This window comes from Mixophyes fleayi, chromosome 1, assembly GCF_038048845.1.
Source record: "Mixophyes fleayi isolate aMixFle1 chromosome 1, aMixFle1.hap1, whole genome shotgun sequence".
NCBI lineage: Eukaryota > Metazoa > Chordata > Amphibia > Anura > Limnodynastidae > Mixophyes > Mixophyes fleayi.
In genome coordinates, this window is record NC_134402.1 from 335,510,864 (window position 1) to 335,526,814 (window position 15,951).

General features: G+C 41.4%; 1 protein-coding gene across 2 annotated transcripts in view; it reads right to left on the minus strand.

Moving 5' to 3' along the window:
- Positions 1–11,354, minus strand: part of PXN (paxillin) — a 29,639-nt gene extending 18,285 nt beyond the window's left edge. For both annotated transcript variants that reach the window (XM_075214890.1, XM_075214882.1), the window contains exons 1-2: positions 11,225–11,354; positions 311–525 (exon numbers count right to left, since the gene is read on the minus strand). In XM_075214890.1, the coding sequence (XP_075070991.1) occupies positions 311–525; positions 11,225–11,237 (228 nt within the window). In that variant the 5' untranslated portion in view covers positions 11,238–11,354. The remainder of the gene's footprint in view (positions 1–310; positions 526–11,224) is intronic.
- Between the last annotated feature and the right edge of the window lie 4,597 nt (positions 11,355–15,951).

Consider the following 15,951-nt stretch of genomic DNA (forward strand, 5'->3'; position numbering starts at 1 on the left):
CACTTCGGGGGGAATTCAATGCCCCCCCCGGAAAAACGCTGCATTAAACGTATTACTGTGAACACGGTAAATTCAACCCGGATTTCTGCTTGCGTCTAACAGTAATAAAGCACACTATTACCGCAGGCAGGAATGGTAATAGTGCGCAGGTCGTGTTACTTTCGGCAGTAACGCAGCCAATTGAATTCCTCCCTTCTAGTCAGTTAATGTCTGGTAGCCAAGCAGCACCAGTAGTTAGTAGCGACAGGTTTACCCCTAGACGGATCTGTAAAACTAACCCAACGACAATGTAAGCGGTCATAGTATTTACCTGCTGCTGGGAAAATTTATTGGAGCTGTTGGTCCAGGAATCCAGGGAGTCAGTAACTGTGCCATTGAGAGACTCACTAGTATGTGCAGGTGGCACGGAAATTTCCTGATACGTATGACACCCACTGGGAAAGGAATACGGAGTCTCTTCTGATAAAAATACAGGGCGCTTGGAAATATGAGATGTGGTGGATTCCAGGTCAGCAAGTAATGCGTCTGCAGTACAGAAAAAACAGAGAGTGAGTGAATTGCAGCTAAATGACATATAAAGGTTACTTACATCAGTCAAACTATTTTTGCATTTCTTTAACATAGAAATCACCAATTATTGAAATTAAAGACCATTAAAGTAATAATTTGTTGACAAATCACAATTAAACCAATATTGGTTTATATTTTAAGACTGTCCCAACCCTTTATAGTTAATAAAATATCACATTCACTACAAGGATGTCTTTACAGATGTTCAAGGTAAGGGTTAAACTATAGCGATAATAAAGTAAAAAATGATCACATAGGCAAATACCATTTTGTAATGTCATGCACCTGTTTTTGTAAATAGATTAGCCCAAGATGGCAGTTTCTGCAAGTGGTGCACAAGGCTGCATCTTCTGAGTGCAGGTACAGGCGTGCCTGGCTTAAAGCAGGACAGGAGAACTGAAACTTTGTATTGCTCCCAGATGCAAAGGTAGATTTGTTTGCAGGAAAAAATTTAAATGAATGCAGGAGATTGAGAGGGTGCATATGGGGGAGGAGATACTGGTTTAGCGTATGGCCACAAACCTCTTTTCACTCCACAAAAGGACTTTCTCTACAGGCACTTTAGAGGTGCCAAAGACTGCAAGATATCCAATCCATTCAATGGGACAACCTTCATATGATATCCCCACAAGTATCCATGTAATAAACCGATTAACAAATATGATCAAGACATATGTAATAAAGACGTTCCCAATAAACCCCTCACTCATGCTTGAGTAAAGAAATAAATAAGGATTCACCAAGATGCATTACAAGGGGTGAATAGTAAATCAAGGGGGAGACATTAAAGCGGAGGTCCTAATGTGACAGAAGGATAGACTTTGAAGTGACTTTCACCTGGACTAACAATCCTGCAGAAGTGGACAGTGATTTTACTGAAGGTGGTTCCCAAAAGTGTGATGTGGAAGCGCACATATAAATGCAGTAGGCAGCCAGAGAGGTACACATGCACTTAATGAAATGTGCTGGGAGTCCCCATATGTTGCAGTTAATAAATAACCTCTAGTGTCTGTAATCAGTTATATGAGACTGCTCAGCACCTTTGTAACTGTGGGTCCCTTATGGTACCAGCGATATTTGCTTACTGACCGACATACTCAAACAATAGTCACAGTTTCAGAATCAAAGCTTGTAGTACAGGGGATGTAGTGTTACAAAAATGCAGACAAAATGGTGATGATGACATACAGTCACACGCGATAATTGTTTGCATCATCGCTATCTTAGCCATAGCCTAAATATTCTGGCTTGACAGGGGTCGACATTAGAAACAAAAGCAGCATGGTGGCATAGTGTTTAGCATTGCTGCCTCTCAGAACTGGTGTTCTGCGTCCATTTCTGACCAAAGTCCTATCTGTGTGGAGTTTGCATGTGCTTCCTCCAGGTGCTCTGATTTCCTCCCAAAGTCCAAAAAGTTACTGGTAGGATAAATGGCTTCTGACAAATAATGGACCTGTGTGTGTGGTAAGGAATTTAGAATTTAAGCTGTACCAGGGCAGGGATGTGTGTGATTTTCTACATTTTCTCTGTACAGTGCTACATAATATGACTGGTGCTATATAAACAATAATAAAAGGTATAAGTACATACTAGAAGTATTTTCAGCTTCTGAACACTAAAGAAATTTGATGAATAGGAAGGAACCTATGAGAAATAACTAATATGTACAGAATTGTAGGACAGTCGTTCAAAATTATTGAATTAGGGTCACATTTTCTCATTTTACATTATTTCTAGAAGACTGATTTATATCAAAGTGAGGAAAGCTAAAACAAAAAAGTGCCATATTTTATCCAATACTTAAGTCCTAAATAGCAAATTCTGCATCCGTGCCTCTAAGATTACATCTGCAGAAAGGTAAATGGGTGCACTAGATAAACAGGATGGAAGCTGCTCAGCAAACAGTCAGACATTTCTCAGTGTGAGTCAATTCAGCCATTTCCGGATTGTCAGTCATATGCTATATCCCACACACACAGGAGTTATGATCATAAAAAGACACAGTACAGAGGACAAAAGGTCAGCAGCTGGATACACACCCAGAAAACTCCTGGCTGCTCTCACTTCCAGAGTGAGGCATAAAAGGAAAGCAGATAAGAGTGTGGTCAGACGTGGCGCAGCCACAAGCAATACACCGCAATGATGCTTCATTCGTTAGATTCTGAATGAAAGGTCAAGACTGTGTTAGGGTCACAACTACCAAAGTTAGCGAAATGCGTTACAATCTGGTCAGTTATTCCAATCACTTTCTAATTGTTAAAGAGTAGTTAAATTGTTTTTTGTAAAACATGCAAAATAGGCACAAATGGTCCATTTTATATATACCACCACTATCAGAACTCTAATTGTTGATTTTTTACTATTTAGCAGAGTATCTAACTGATACTTTCATCATCAGTATTTGCAAAAAAATAGGCCTTTTTTATCTATTTTTCACATTAAAGTTAAGATGCTTAAACAATTTAAACAAGTTGGTGAGTCAATTCAATATCCGTAAAAAATACTAATAAGTAATACTCGGTGGGTGATGAGTTAAGTTTGTATACTGTAATTATCTGATCAACATTGAACAGACCTATAACTGCATGTGCACGTTTCACTTTTATGTACAGGTATGTTGCAGTCCTTTCACAAACAAGAAAAGCTGATGTATATATGGCAAACTTGATTAATTAACAAACAATTCTCTCCAGGAGAGAGCATTAACATAAACTAAACACAGGATCTATATTTTCACCTATGAAATGTGCCAAAACTCATACCTGCTTAAAGTACCAAACACAATGCAGATTCATGGACAGAGTATTTAAAAAAGGACCAAATAACCTATAAATTCGTTACATAAAAAAACTACTACTACTAACATTAATACAAAAATATACAAGGTCTCAGGAGCTTATGAGTAATATATTTCAAATAAGGATTTAATTGGAGAGGGAGAGCTTTTATTGCTCTTCACTCCTGACATCCTGGCTGTAACCCACCTGACAATACAAGGAACATTTTACTGCCTAGAATGACTGATAACAGAGGACAGCAGTTTGCAGTTTTCTGTAGCAAATACTTCAAAAACTACATAACATGGATATGATCCTGGGTCACAGGGATCATACATAAAACCAACTGATAAATCAATGGGATGCCCACACAATGGAGCACACTTTTTTTGCAAGCAAATATTTATTACATATGCCCATTAAAAGAGTGGTCTAGCCTTAATGATCTATGATCCCTATGTTGATTCACAATAAACTCTACGACACAGCATTCGAAAAATAAGGCTGAAAAATAGTTTGACGAAAATCTGAAAGACTAAGAAATCAGAACTACAAATGACTTGAATTCCAAACAGAATATATTCAATTTTATGCATACACACACAATTATACAGTAAACAGGTAAAGATTTACATGTAGTATAGGTAATATAAACAGATATAGGTATAAGGTAGTTACTGTTTCTACCTATATAAAAGCAAAATAGTCAAAGTGTTGTACATCTAGAAATAGTTTGAGGTAAGGTTTACTATGTTTTTAAATTTAAAATGACAATAGTTTAACTTATAGAAAGACATACACCAAATACAATTCACTGAATACTTGGTTAAGATGGTGGGGGAAAGGCATATAATTGGTTATTAGGTGGTTAAGCAGAAGTACAGCCATTTCCGTTACATATTACTCACCCTTACTCACAGGGCAGATGCTATGAAGAAGCCAGCCAGCTAGCGTCTTTTAACAATCAATATCTTGTGGGGCTCTCAAGCATGGGACTATTCATTTACCAGAAACCGTTTTACAATACAAATAATGTTTTAGTACTAAGTTCAAAACAGTAGGGACCAAAAATCAAACTATTAAATAACTATTAAATGAGATAGTTTGCCAAGTTAACAGTATGTTAACAGGCAAGGAGAGGAATTTCAAAAGAAAAGAGAAAAAAACAACAAAAAAACCCACAGAAGGCGGACACAGTACGATCACATTCCACAGTGATTTCTGCAATGCTGCCCCCAGGGCCTGTTCCTATCACAGGAGGGAAATGGAAGGTTTGCCAAGTACAGTCTCAAGGAATCCCGACATTCCCTGCATGCTGGCACTTGCTGCACCTCCGCAACATCAGCAATGCATAGAGAACCTCACATCTACAGAAAGGACACTGCCCACAGATGAGAAAACGACAACATAGTGTTTAATAACCGATGTATAATAATTCAGACACCTTCTTGCACACAGATATCCTATTGTAAAGCGATCCATATACAAAAAAATAATTAAGTGGTTAAAGGGAACAAGAAAGTCAAAGGAGAGTACAGGACAATATAACTTAGAAAAACTCCACAGCTTATATTATGGACATGAAAGCAGCAAGGGTGTGCTGACCTTTCACACATGGGGTCTTCATGTTGGCTTATTTTTTTGAATAAATAATAGCAAATGTAAAATCTACTATGAGAGATCCTAATTATACAATTTTAGGGCTTAGACAGAACTAGATGATTGCTAATTATACAATAATATACAGAAACAGATTTTAATGAGGGCGTGCTTCATTTTTCACATTACTGCATATATATGTATATTGATGTGTGTATGTATATTGATGTGTGTGTATATATATATATATATATATATATATATATATATATATATATATATATACACACACACACACACACACAGTGGTCAAAGTGCAAATTTACAAGTGTGGAAAATGTAAGTGAATGAGATTTGATAGTTTTACAATGAATGAGAAGTGGCGGTATGGCCATATACCAGCCCACTTGCACCACTGTGTGTGTTATAATATATATCAATCTGGAACCCGCATAAATGCAGCTGGACGGCTTATAATTTGAATACCAGTGCTAATAGCACTGTAAAGCTTAAATGTAGAACAGAAATGTCAGCGGAGTGTGCCTTATTTAAAATGTTTAACGTACAGATTTTAACTCACCCTGGTGGTTCAGTGTGAATCTGGCGATACTGAATGCAGAGAACAGGTGAAGGCAGTGCTGGAAGCCCTAACGGTATCCCCATGAACCCTGCAGGAGCGAGTGTATGAGTAGGGCTCTGCTGCAACACCCTTATCCAAGTGGGGGCCAGAGAGCAGCAGCACTGCATTCTAATTCTTTTGGTGTGCTGCCACCTGTATGCCTCAAGGAGCAGAAGGAAGTGTGCTGCCCTAAGGCCTCATACCATACCTGTGGAGCAGATTTATGGGTATATTTACTAAACATCGGGTTTGAAAAAGTGGAGATGTTGCCTATAGCAACCAATCATATTGTAGTTATTTATTTACTACATTCTACAAAATGACAGCTAGAATCTGATTGGTTACCATAGGCAACATCTCTACTGTTTCAAACCTACAGTTTAGTAAATATACCTCCTAGTCTTGGAGAGGATGCCAGACCCCAGAGCACATCTCCTGGGAGATTTATAGATAAAGCCTCCAGTCGCAGTTATCCATGCCATAATACAGAGGGAGCTGAACCAACCCTCATCCTGGTAGTGCATGGTCAGAGGGGAAAAAACCTCACCCCCATCCCAGAGTGCAATTTTAATAGTGTGATTAAGGTTCAGGCTGATTCACAAACAAGATAAGTGAATAAACCAGGACTGATTTAAATGATAAGATGCGTGAAGACAAATTTATAAAATGGGCAGCAAAGCCTGATGTAAACAGTTCATCTATGTGTATCAATACTTTTTAGCTGTGTTTAACAGCTTCTTTACACACTATTACTGGTCAATACACTGCTATTCTTAAAGCATAAATCCACTTAAATCATGTGACCTACAGACAAGAGCTACCACTGCGAACCGTCCCCGTGGCATTCAAGTCTTGAACCCCGAGTCGACGCTCCCCCTGCTACCCTGATCCAAAGAAAGTCAGTCAGGCGGAACCAATCACAACAGAGGTGCAACTGGTGCAGCGACACACATCACTCAGAAGTAAGCAGCTCCAGTGAAGGAGCCTGGTTATGGCAGTAACTTATCTCCTACAACATTGGGCACCAAGGTGATGCATAACCGACTCTTATAGTCGGCAAGTGTCTGGTTGCAGAGCAGCACCGGTAGGTGTGGTCACTAATGGCATGTTACTGACGGTAAGAGGAACCCCAAAACAAATCTGTAAAACCATTTTCCCTGACAAGGTGACTCAGTAAGCACATCCTGTCACACTATTACCATAGGAACCCAAATCCTTGTATAATAAATTGAACTATATTAATATATAAACCTTGGTCTTATGTACATATAAACATAAGTTATTTTTGAGTCTCTAAAATGATCATAAGTTCCACAATAGAAAACAGACAAAAGTGCATTTGAAAGTTGGTGAAGTTATGGAAAAAGACAGACAATGCCTAGGGTAGTAGTCTTATCAATCTCCAAAGGACCAACTGCATCTGCTGCTGTTCATAAATGTAAGTAAATCACAAACTGCAAACAGCTGTACAAAGCAGGCATATCCATCCATGAAAAGTGAAACAGAGTCCCCAGTGTCTTCATATCCAGTACTCATTACACACCACTTCGAGCTGTAATCCAATCCCGTGTAACCTCATATACTCATACAGTGAGTAACTGCACAGGAATGGCAGAGACTATATGCTGCATATAATATAAAGGACAAACTGAGATCAAACACCATATCTCTTCCTGCACCGAGTCTCAGAATTATCAATCCTTATGTGGACACCAAGAGCACAAGTCACTACAAACTAATCAGCAACTCAATCACAAGATTCCTGAGTGTAATCAGCTTCTACTGATTCTTGGACACTTGCTGCAGTGACCTACAGTAACTTTCCAACAGAATAAACACAATAAATAGGTATATAACGCACTTAAAAATGCAGCGGAGCGCAACTATGTAGGCTGGGAAAGAAATGTATGTTATGAATAAAGTCAGTAACTGGATAGTGACAAATAAGTTATTTGCCTTTTCATTCTTTGTAAATTACTAGCAGAAAAAAACTTGACAATACATTATTTACCAGTGTTTTATTTGTAAACATAATTTTGATTGTTCTTCAGAAATATGAGCAAGCGAGTATCCATCTATATAATAGCGGACAAAGGTCAGACCCCAGCTTACTAATTGAAGTAATTTATCTATGCAATTACATAAAGAATGAGTGACATGATATTACCCATTCACAACAGAGAATGAAAGCACAGTACATACGCCATGTGGTATTTGTACATTATTATGAATACTTTACAGCAATCAGTTTCTCTGCTGTAATGAGGAAGGTAAGTAGGTTGCCCCAATTTGTAGCATGGAGTAGAATGCAAGACAGTGACCACAGCAAAAGCAATTGCTTGAGGTTCAACATCTGGGCAAACATTTGAAAATGAAAGGAAACAAAATTCAGCTTTGTAAGGAAGCAGGCCCTTCCTCCCACACCCATCTATCAACAGCAAGGATCCCTTCCCCCTACAATTCCACCTCCAAACTATGTCTTGCAACACCAACACACACCTTATTACTCAAATGCCAGCTCAAAATCTAGAGAGGAAGGGGTGATATAGAGGACCATGCAGGTCTAAATAAATTGCATTCTCTTACAAAAACATTTAAAAGATTTGGAAACGTTTTACAGGGAGTGAATGATTTGTGATTTGACCAAGTACTGTTTTTTATCAGAACTTCAAACATGATGAATATTACAACCCTTTATTTACTCATCTTACAGTCTCCAAACAATTCCCAAAATGATAAGAACGCTACCTGGAGATCTGTTGCATTTGTGAAAACAGTGTTCACGTTTTTACCAGCACTACAGGATGTGAAAATGATAAAGTTTCTATAGCAAATGTTTGCAGTCATGTCGAGACCACAGAAATGCTTGCCACCATTACCCAGACACTGAGGTGTTTTGGATTAATAATGAGTGAGGAGAGGTGGAGTAATGCCTTTTAAAACAGTATAGTATAAGGTTTACGCTAAAGATACACCACAGACTGCCAGCAAATTTCACCCCTCTAAATATATCTCTATAATACAGCTGTAATCTTGCTCATTTATAACTGAAGATAAACGACAACATTAACCAGAACAGAATGAATTATGGCAAATGAATTGACAAGCTATTAAGCAGGTAAACGCAACAGACACCAGTAGTTATCGCACCTTTACTCACACAGTCAAATTATTTACAGCCTAAGTATGCTGCGGAAACCTTGTGGTCCTTTCAATTAAAAATAATGTGGTAGTAAGGTAGGAGACAGCTCAGCAGAATATATTCAATAATTACTGTACAAATATTTACATAGCAACATTATGTATTACCGACAAGTAAATATTTTCAGGCAGTCAAACATTACTGGGTTGGGCTCCTATGCTTTTTACTTTCCCCAGGACATGTTTTTTCTTTCTGAAAAATGCATCTGCGCTGGAATTTCATGCTCCCAATACACCTGGATTAATATGCCTAGTCAGGATTTCTTCTTATGATTTTCCCAAGTTTGGTGTCACAATTGTGTTTAAGATGCATTTCTAATACAGTTAAATGCATGTAAAGGGTTGTGAAAGTTAACTTCTTTGAACCCTATTTGCAATTTACCTGTGTTTACTTGCATTCTGCTGCAGGGCATTGTTAAATATTTAATGTTTACACTTTCATTTCAGTGCGTTGACATGCATCAACGCTGATGAAAACATTCATCTCAAAGGGAGCGCGCATTGGAAAGGTAATGGAAAGTGGTTAAGCAACATTTCGGTGTGTTTGGCATGAACAAGATAAGTTTCCTGCCTTGTCACAGATGTGTCGAAGAAATGCAACTTGAATGCATTGGTAAACGTATCTAAGCGCATATTATATTAAATTTATATCACTTTAAACATGCAATTATAGAAACACTAGAGCGTGCATAACCTAAGTGACAACATGAACGGACAGAATATTATTTATATAAAGCCACCATATTCAGTAGCGCTTTACAACTGGGAACAAACAGTAATAAAACAAGCCTGGGTATTACATACAGACATAGAGGTAAGCTTCTATCACATGGGTGTCCAGCTCGTGCAAAAATGTTAAAAAACACAGAGCTCTCTCCATTTAGAGCATATAATAAGGCTGGCCTTTATTGAATAAGAAATTGAGAGCAGAAAATATATTTCTATACTGAATATACAACAGTATTTTGCTTTTGGTCACCAATTACTGACCTAGCAATTTAGAGAAAAAAACAAGAGAGAGCAAACAACAACTGACATGGGGATAATCTGTATCTAAGATAGTCAACTATTTTCTACACAATAATTACATTTTTAGTACCTAATGAGAAACAAATACTATACACCACAATATTACACAAAAGGGGCAAAGACGGAGTCACCTCAAACTACCATAAACATGGTAAGCACGGCTGCATATCCTGCCAAGACTAAAAGCCAACATACACTTTATTTAAAACAAACCCTGAACGGCAAGCCAAGAAACACACAAGCCAACCCTTGAAATAACAACAAGAGAAGCCAATCCCTTCTCCGATTGCAGTCGACAATCTCTATGCCCAGGGCACCATTTAAAACTGTAAACCTTTACCACTGGACAAACTACACGTGCATTTTCTTCACTATAAACAAGATATGTGGGAAATTGAGACCGTAAACAGATTAAAAATATCAATCAGGGAATCTGATATGTCACTCAAGAGTACGCATCAGAAATTTCCAGCATATATAAAATATATTCTCCTGTTTGTAAAGTCTCTCAAATAGGGCAGACAAATATCCCTTCACTGTGTCACTACTTGTCATTCAATCCCATTACTAACAGACTTGTGATCCCTGTAGTAACTCAATTCTGTCACATACAGGATGTGCAGAGACCTTTTAAAGCTGCAACATACACCAAGTATGTGTCATATGGAACTTCCAAAAGACAAATTGAATAGTCCATTTCACAGCAAGGAGAATGATCCACTATGCTCACACAAGCGGGACATTTCTGGGCCTGGCTTGGTTTTAGACAAATATGCTAATATTCTAGAATTGAAATGCAGTGCTTAAACATTAAAAACGACTTCTGGACTGTTATAAAGTTAAGGAACAACCACCAAAACGTGAACATATACATATGCAGCTTGCTGGCAATACATTTAGAAAGAAACATGACAATTAAAGCATATGGCAGTGATGCTATTTATCCACATTGTGCTACACGCTCAACTAGTCCCATGTGTCTATGCACAAACAGTGCAGCATCAGAAGAACGTTAACACAGAATATGTGAGTTTGGGGAACATATTGATACATACAACACCACTCACGGACTATAGCAAGGCACCCTTATCTTCCAAATCACAGGCAGTCTATACCCAGTGCATCTCAGGACCGCATTCCCCAAAGCAAGCTACAGACCTGCATGCAGTGTGAAAGCATTGCTCCTTCAACGGAGCAAATGAAGAGTGACACTTGTAAGTTTATCCCAGGCTCCAGGCCACAGTAGCAATTGCACCACACACATGACATTCATAGGACTGTGTGATGCGCTATACTACTACTGAACTAAGCGACCAAAAAGGAGGAACTCGGCTGCAACGAGTCCTTACAGAACTGCCTGCACAGACAGACACAACCATCACGGAGAGAAACAGATAGGTGACCACCGTCCCAAGAGCCCATCGCTCACCCAGGTCGTCCATGTTGCCGCTCAGCCGGAGCGGTCCCCGGGAGTCGGACACAACTTTCTGACTTCAATGCAGGAACGCGCCTCCGCCTCCTGCGCGCGCGTGCCCGAACCCCCGCCGAGCCACACCTCACCAATACGTGCGCGTACCCGCCTTCACACTCAGCTTCAACCACTTCCATCTACGTAGGAGGGCTCGCGGCTCGGGAGGGAGCATACTTAGCTGCGCGTTCCCGAGCTTCTCCCGCTACATCAAGACTGGTATGGGCAACCTGTGGCTGCTCTGTAGCAATGGCACTACAGGGCATCAGCAGGCTGTAATTGCCATTGGATAACAATCATGAGGGACTACTGCCAGGGAACCACACAGATTAGTCTTGTGTCAGATTGTGTATAGTTATCAATATTTAGCAATTATTTCCATGGACAAGTTGCTGATGGGCACATGTAAGCGTAAGTATAGTCTAAGTATAACTCCATTCCCAACATGACATGTCATTCATGTTCTCTGGACATGGTTATGATATAATTTTGCTATATTTTAAATTGTCACTCTAAATAAACCGTCTTTGCCTGTATTGTGGGGAGTCCGGTCATTTGCTATCGACCTGTCCTAAAAGGCAGGGAAACTCCACCTCCTAGGCGATAAGAGGGAGGTCGTCCTAGGATCCAGTCTCCATACTCCATGTTTTCTCAAGGATACCAACTTCTTGATGCCAGTTACCTTTAAGTCTACGGATGTCTCTTTGGAGTGTTCCTCTTTTGTGGATTCTATATCCACAAAAGGAACTTCATATACGCCACTCTTGTGTCCAAACTCCATATACCCTTTCATCTGTTGCCTCAACCGTTGGTACTCACTGCTGTGAATTGCGTATCACTAGTCCAGTCCGGTTGCAGGTAGGGGTTCTTCATCACGAGTGGATCAAGTTCCTGGTCATTCCTCAATCCGTCAATTTGATCATCTTGGGTTTGCCCTGGCTGAGAACTCACTCTCCTCAGTTTGATTGGCATCGTGCCCAGGTATCCTCGGGTGCTTTTTGCTCTAATAGATTTCTCTCTAAGGTGTATCCACCCACCTGCCTTGTCTCTCGCTCTCCTCTCAGCCTACACTTCTGGAACCTTTGATTTCCTTGATGTATTCAGCAAATCAGCCGCAGAGAGTCTGCCTCCGTATCATATTTGGGACTGTCCCATCGAGTTCGTTCCTGGTAAGACCATTCCTAAGGGTAGGGTATATCCGCTATCTTTACCAGAGACCGGAGCCATGTCCCAGTACATTTCTGAAAATCTCCAGCGAGGCTTTATCCGAAAATCCTCCTCTCCCGCGGGGGCCGGATTCTTTTTCGTCAAGAAGAAGGTCGGTTCCTTAAGACTCTGCATTGATTACCGTCACCTCAGCGCAATAATGATCAAGAATCGCTATCCGCTTCCCCTTATTACAGAATTGTTTGACCGCATCCAGGGGGCCAAGATCTTCTCCAAACTTGAACTCAGAGGAGCCTACAATCTGGTACGCATTCGAAAAGTGGATGAGTGGAAGACAGCCTTCAGCACTCGAGATGGGCACTATTAGTATTTAGTGATGCCCTTTGGGCTCTGTAACGCCCCCGCTGTTTGCCAGGAGTTCGTCAACGAGATCTTCTTTATCAGTCTGTGATCGTCTATCTGAATGACATCCTGGTATTCTCACCTGACTTGCGCTCTCAACGCAGCCATGTTAGGACCGCTCTCTCCTGACTCCGGAAACACTCCCTGTATTGTAAACTTGACAAATGCCCAAATGAACGTTCCCAAGTGCCCTTCCTCGACTACCTTGTTTTGGGCACCTGTCTCCAAATGGACCCTTTAAAGGTGGAAGCAATCCTCAACTGGCCACAACCATGTGGTCTTAAAGCTACTCAGCGGTTCATCGGATTTGCCAACTATTACCGCCAGTTTATTAAAGGATTCTCATCTATCATTGGTCCTATTACGGCCTTAACTCGCAAAGTAGCTTGCTATAAGCCATGGCCTCAGGATGTGGTTGCTGCCTTCAAAACCCTTAAGGAGGCTTTAATTTCTGCTCTGCTCCCATTCTCAAACAACCTGATCAGGGGAGACCCTTCTTTCTCGAGGTGGACGCCTCCTCCGTGGGAATAGGGGCTGTTCTGTCCCAAAAGTCTTCTTCTGGTTCCTTTGAGACACGTGGATTCCTCTCTAAAAAATTCTCCAGTTGTGAAAGTAACTATGGGATTGGGGACAAGGAGCTCCTAGCTATCAAGATGGCACTAGAAGAGTGGCGTTACCTTCTTGAGGGGGCCCTTCATCCCATGACAGTGATGACCGACCAAAAGAACCTAACCTATCTCCAGGAGGCACAGTGCCTCAATCTTCGCCAGGCTCGCTGGTCTCTTTTTTTATTTTTATTTTTTCTCGCTTCCAACTTATACTTACCTTTCGTTCTGGGTCCAAGAATCTCAAAGCTGACGCCTTGTCCAGATCCTTTGACAATTCTGACTCCCTGGTTCTTCCGGACAATAAAACCATCCTCAATCCTGTTCAAGTTGTGGCTCTAACCAAATCTACTAGATCTCTCCTACTCCTGGACGCTCCTTTGTAAACCCGCATCTCCGTCCCAAGTTGCTAAGTTGGGCTCATGAATCTAAATTCGTAGGTCATGCTGGCTACAAGAAAACTAAGGATTTCCTCTCCAGATACTACTGGTGGCCTTCCCTTGGTTCTGATGTGCGCAAGTTCGTTTTGGCCTGTTGTGTATGTGCTCGTCACAAGACTCCCAGACAGGTTCCTCCTGGTCTTCTGCTTCCTCTTCTGATTCCCGACTCTCCTTGGATTAGTATTACCATGGACTTTATTACCGATCTACCTCGGAGTCACGGCTACAACACTATCTGGGTCGTGGTAGACCGATTCTCCAAGATGTCCCATTATATTCCCTGTAAAGGTCTCCCCTCGGCTTCCGAACTCGCACAATTGTTCCTAAAGCATGTGTTCCGTCTCCATGGGTGCCCTCAGGAGATAATCTCTGATCGTGGAGTTCAGTTTGCGGCTAGATTATGGAGAGCCTTCTGCGCTAAACTTGGGACCAAACTTAAATTCTCTTCCAGTTATCACCCTCAGACGAATGGACAGACCGAACGGGTTAATCAGGATATGGAATGTTTCCTGCTGTGTTTTTCTTCCAAGCACCAAGCCTCCTGGAGCGATCTTCTCTATTGGGCAGAGTTTGCACATAATAATCATCTACATTCCTCCTCGGTTTACTCTCCCTTTTTTACTGTCTATGGAAGACACCCTACTCCTCCCCTCTTATTAGAAACTCCGGCATCTCCAGTTCCCGCAGCCGACTCTCATCCATGATTTCTCTCAAATTTGGGCCAAGACCCAAGCAAGACTCTGAGTTCTCACTGCTGTACAAGGGCGCTGCTGATCGTCACCGAAGAAATTTGCCTGTCCTGAAAGTAGGAGACCGCGTTTGGCTGGCAACCCGTAACCTCAGACTCCGTGTTCCCTCCATGAAGCTGGCTCCTCATTTTATTTGCTATCTCCCAAATCATCAATCCAGTCTCCTATAAACTCTCCTTACCTCCTTCCCTCAGGATCCACAACGCTTTCCATATCTCCCTGCTATAACCTCTGGTCCTCAATGAATTCTTCAAAGAACCAGTCATCCCTCCGCCCATCAAAACATCTCTAAGTGATGAGTATGAAGTAGAAAGAATCTTGAAGGTCCACTCTGTTCGTGGCAACTCCCAGTACCTGGAACATTGGAAGGGCTACGGCCCTGAGGAGAGATCCTGGGTTCCTGAGGCTGATCTACATGCTCCTCGTCTCCTTGCTAGATTTCTGGAGAGGACTAACTCTTCTTTGGGGGAGAAGAAGGGAGGGGGTACTGTCAGGTGCCGTCCCTGCTGTTTCTCTGCAATCTGGGAACGGACGCCTGGTGATTCCCGGCCAGGACGTCCTGATGCCTTTCTTCCGCCGGATTCTGCTGTCGGGCGCATGCACCCTGGTCCGTCCCGTTGCCTCTCCCCAGCCCCCTCCAATCCCTGGCCCCCTTCTATTTAAACCTGCCTCTGGCGCCAAGTAAAGACTTATGTGTAGTTTAAAGTTGGTTAACTTACATGATTTAAAAGCTGCTTCCTCTCAGCAAACAGACAGGGTGTGTCTGTTAGTTGAAACAGAGCCAGTGATGGGCGTTTTCTTCTAAAGAGAAGGTGGGTGTGTCATCTGTCCATCAAGCTAAGGCTGGGGTAGGAGTATCATGTATAAAAGCTTGTTTGTGCCATTTGTTCACTGAGACCAACGGTGGGAAAGCTGGCTGGTCCTGAGAGAGAGCTGGTCTATGTATAGCTATGTATAGCTAGCGTTTAGGGTCTCCATGATTGCTGTGCAAGTATACGGTGTCAAAACATTTACCATCCTGACAATAAAATTGGACCACTGGAAAAATCCGCACGTGGGCACCAATATATACTAGTGGTGCTTGACTATGCAACCAGGTATCCAGAGGCAATTCCCCTACGAAACAAATTCCAGCACCATAGCTAAGGAACTTGTATTGATGTTTACACGCTTGGGAATACCCAAAGAAATTCTCACAGATCAGGGTACTCCATTCATAAAAAGGAAGAAGTTGTTCGCGTGTGCATCTGCAGTAGCGGGCTCTTTCCACAATATATATATTTCCGGGCCAGGCCGAGCCCAGCGCTATCACCAATGGCGCTATG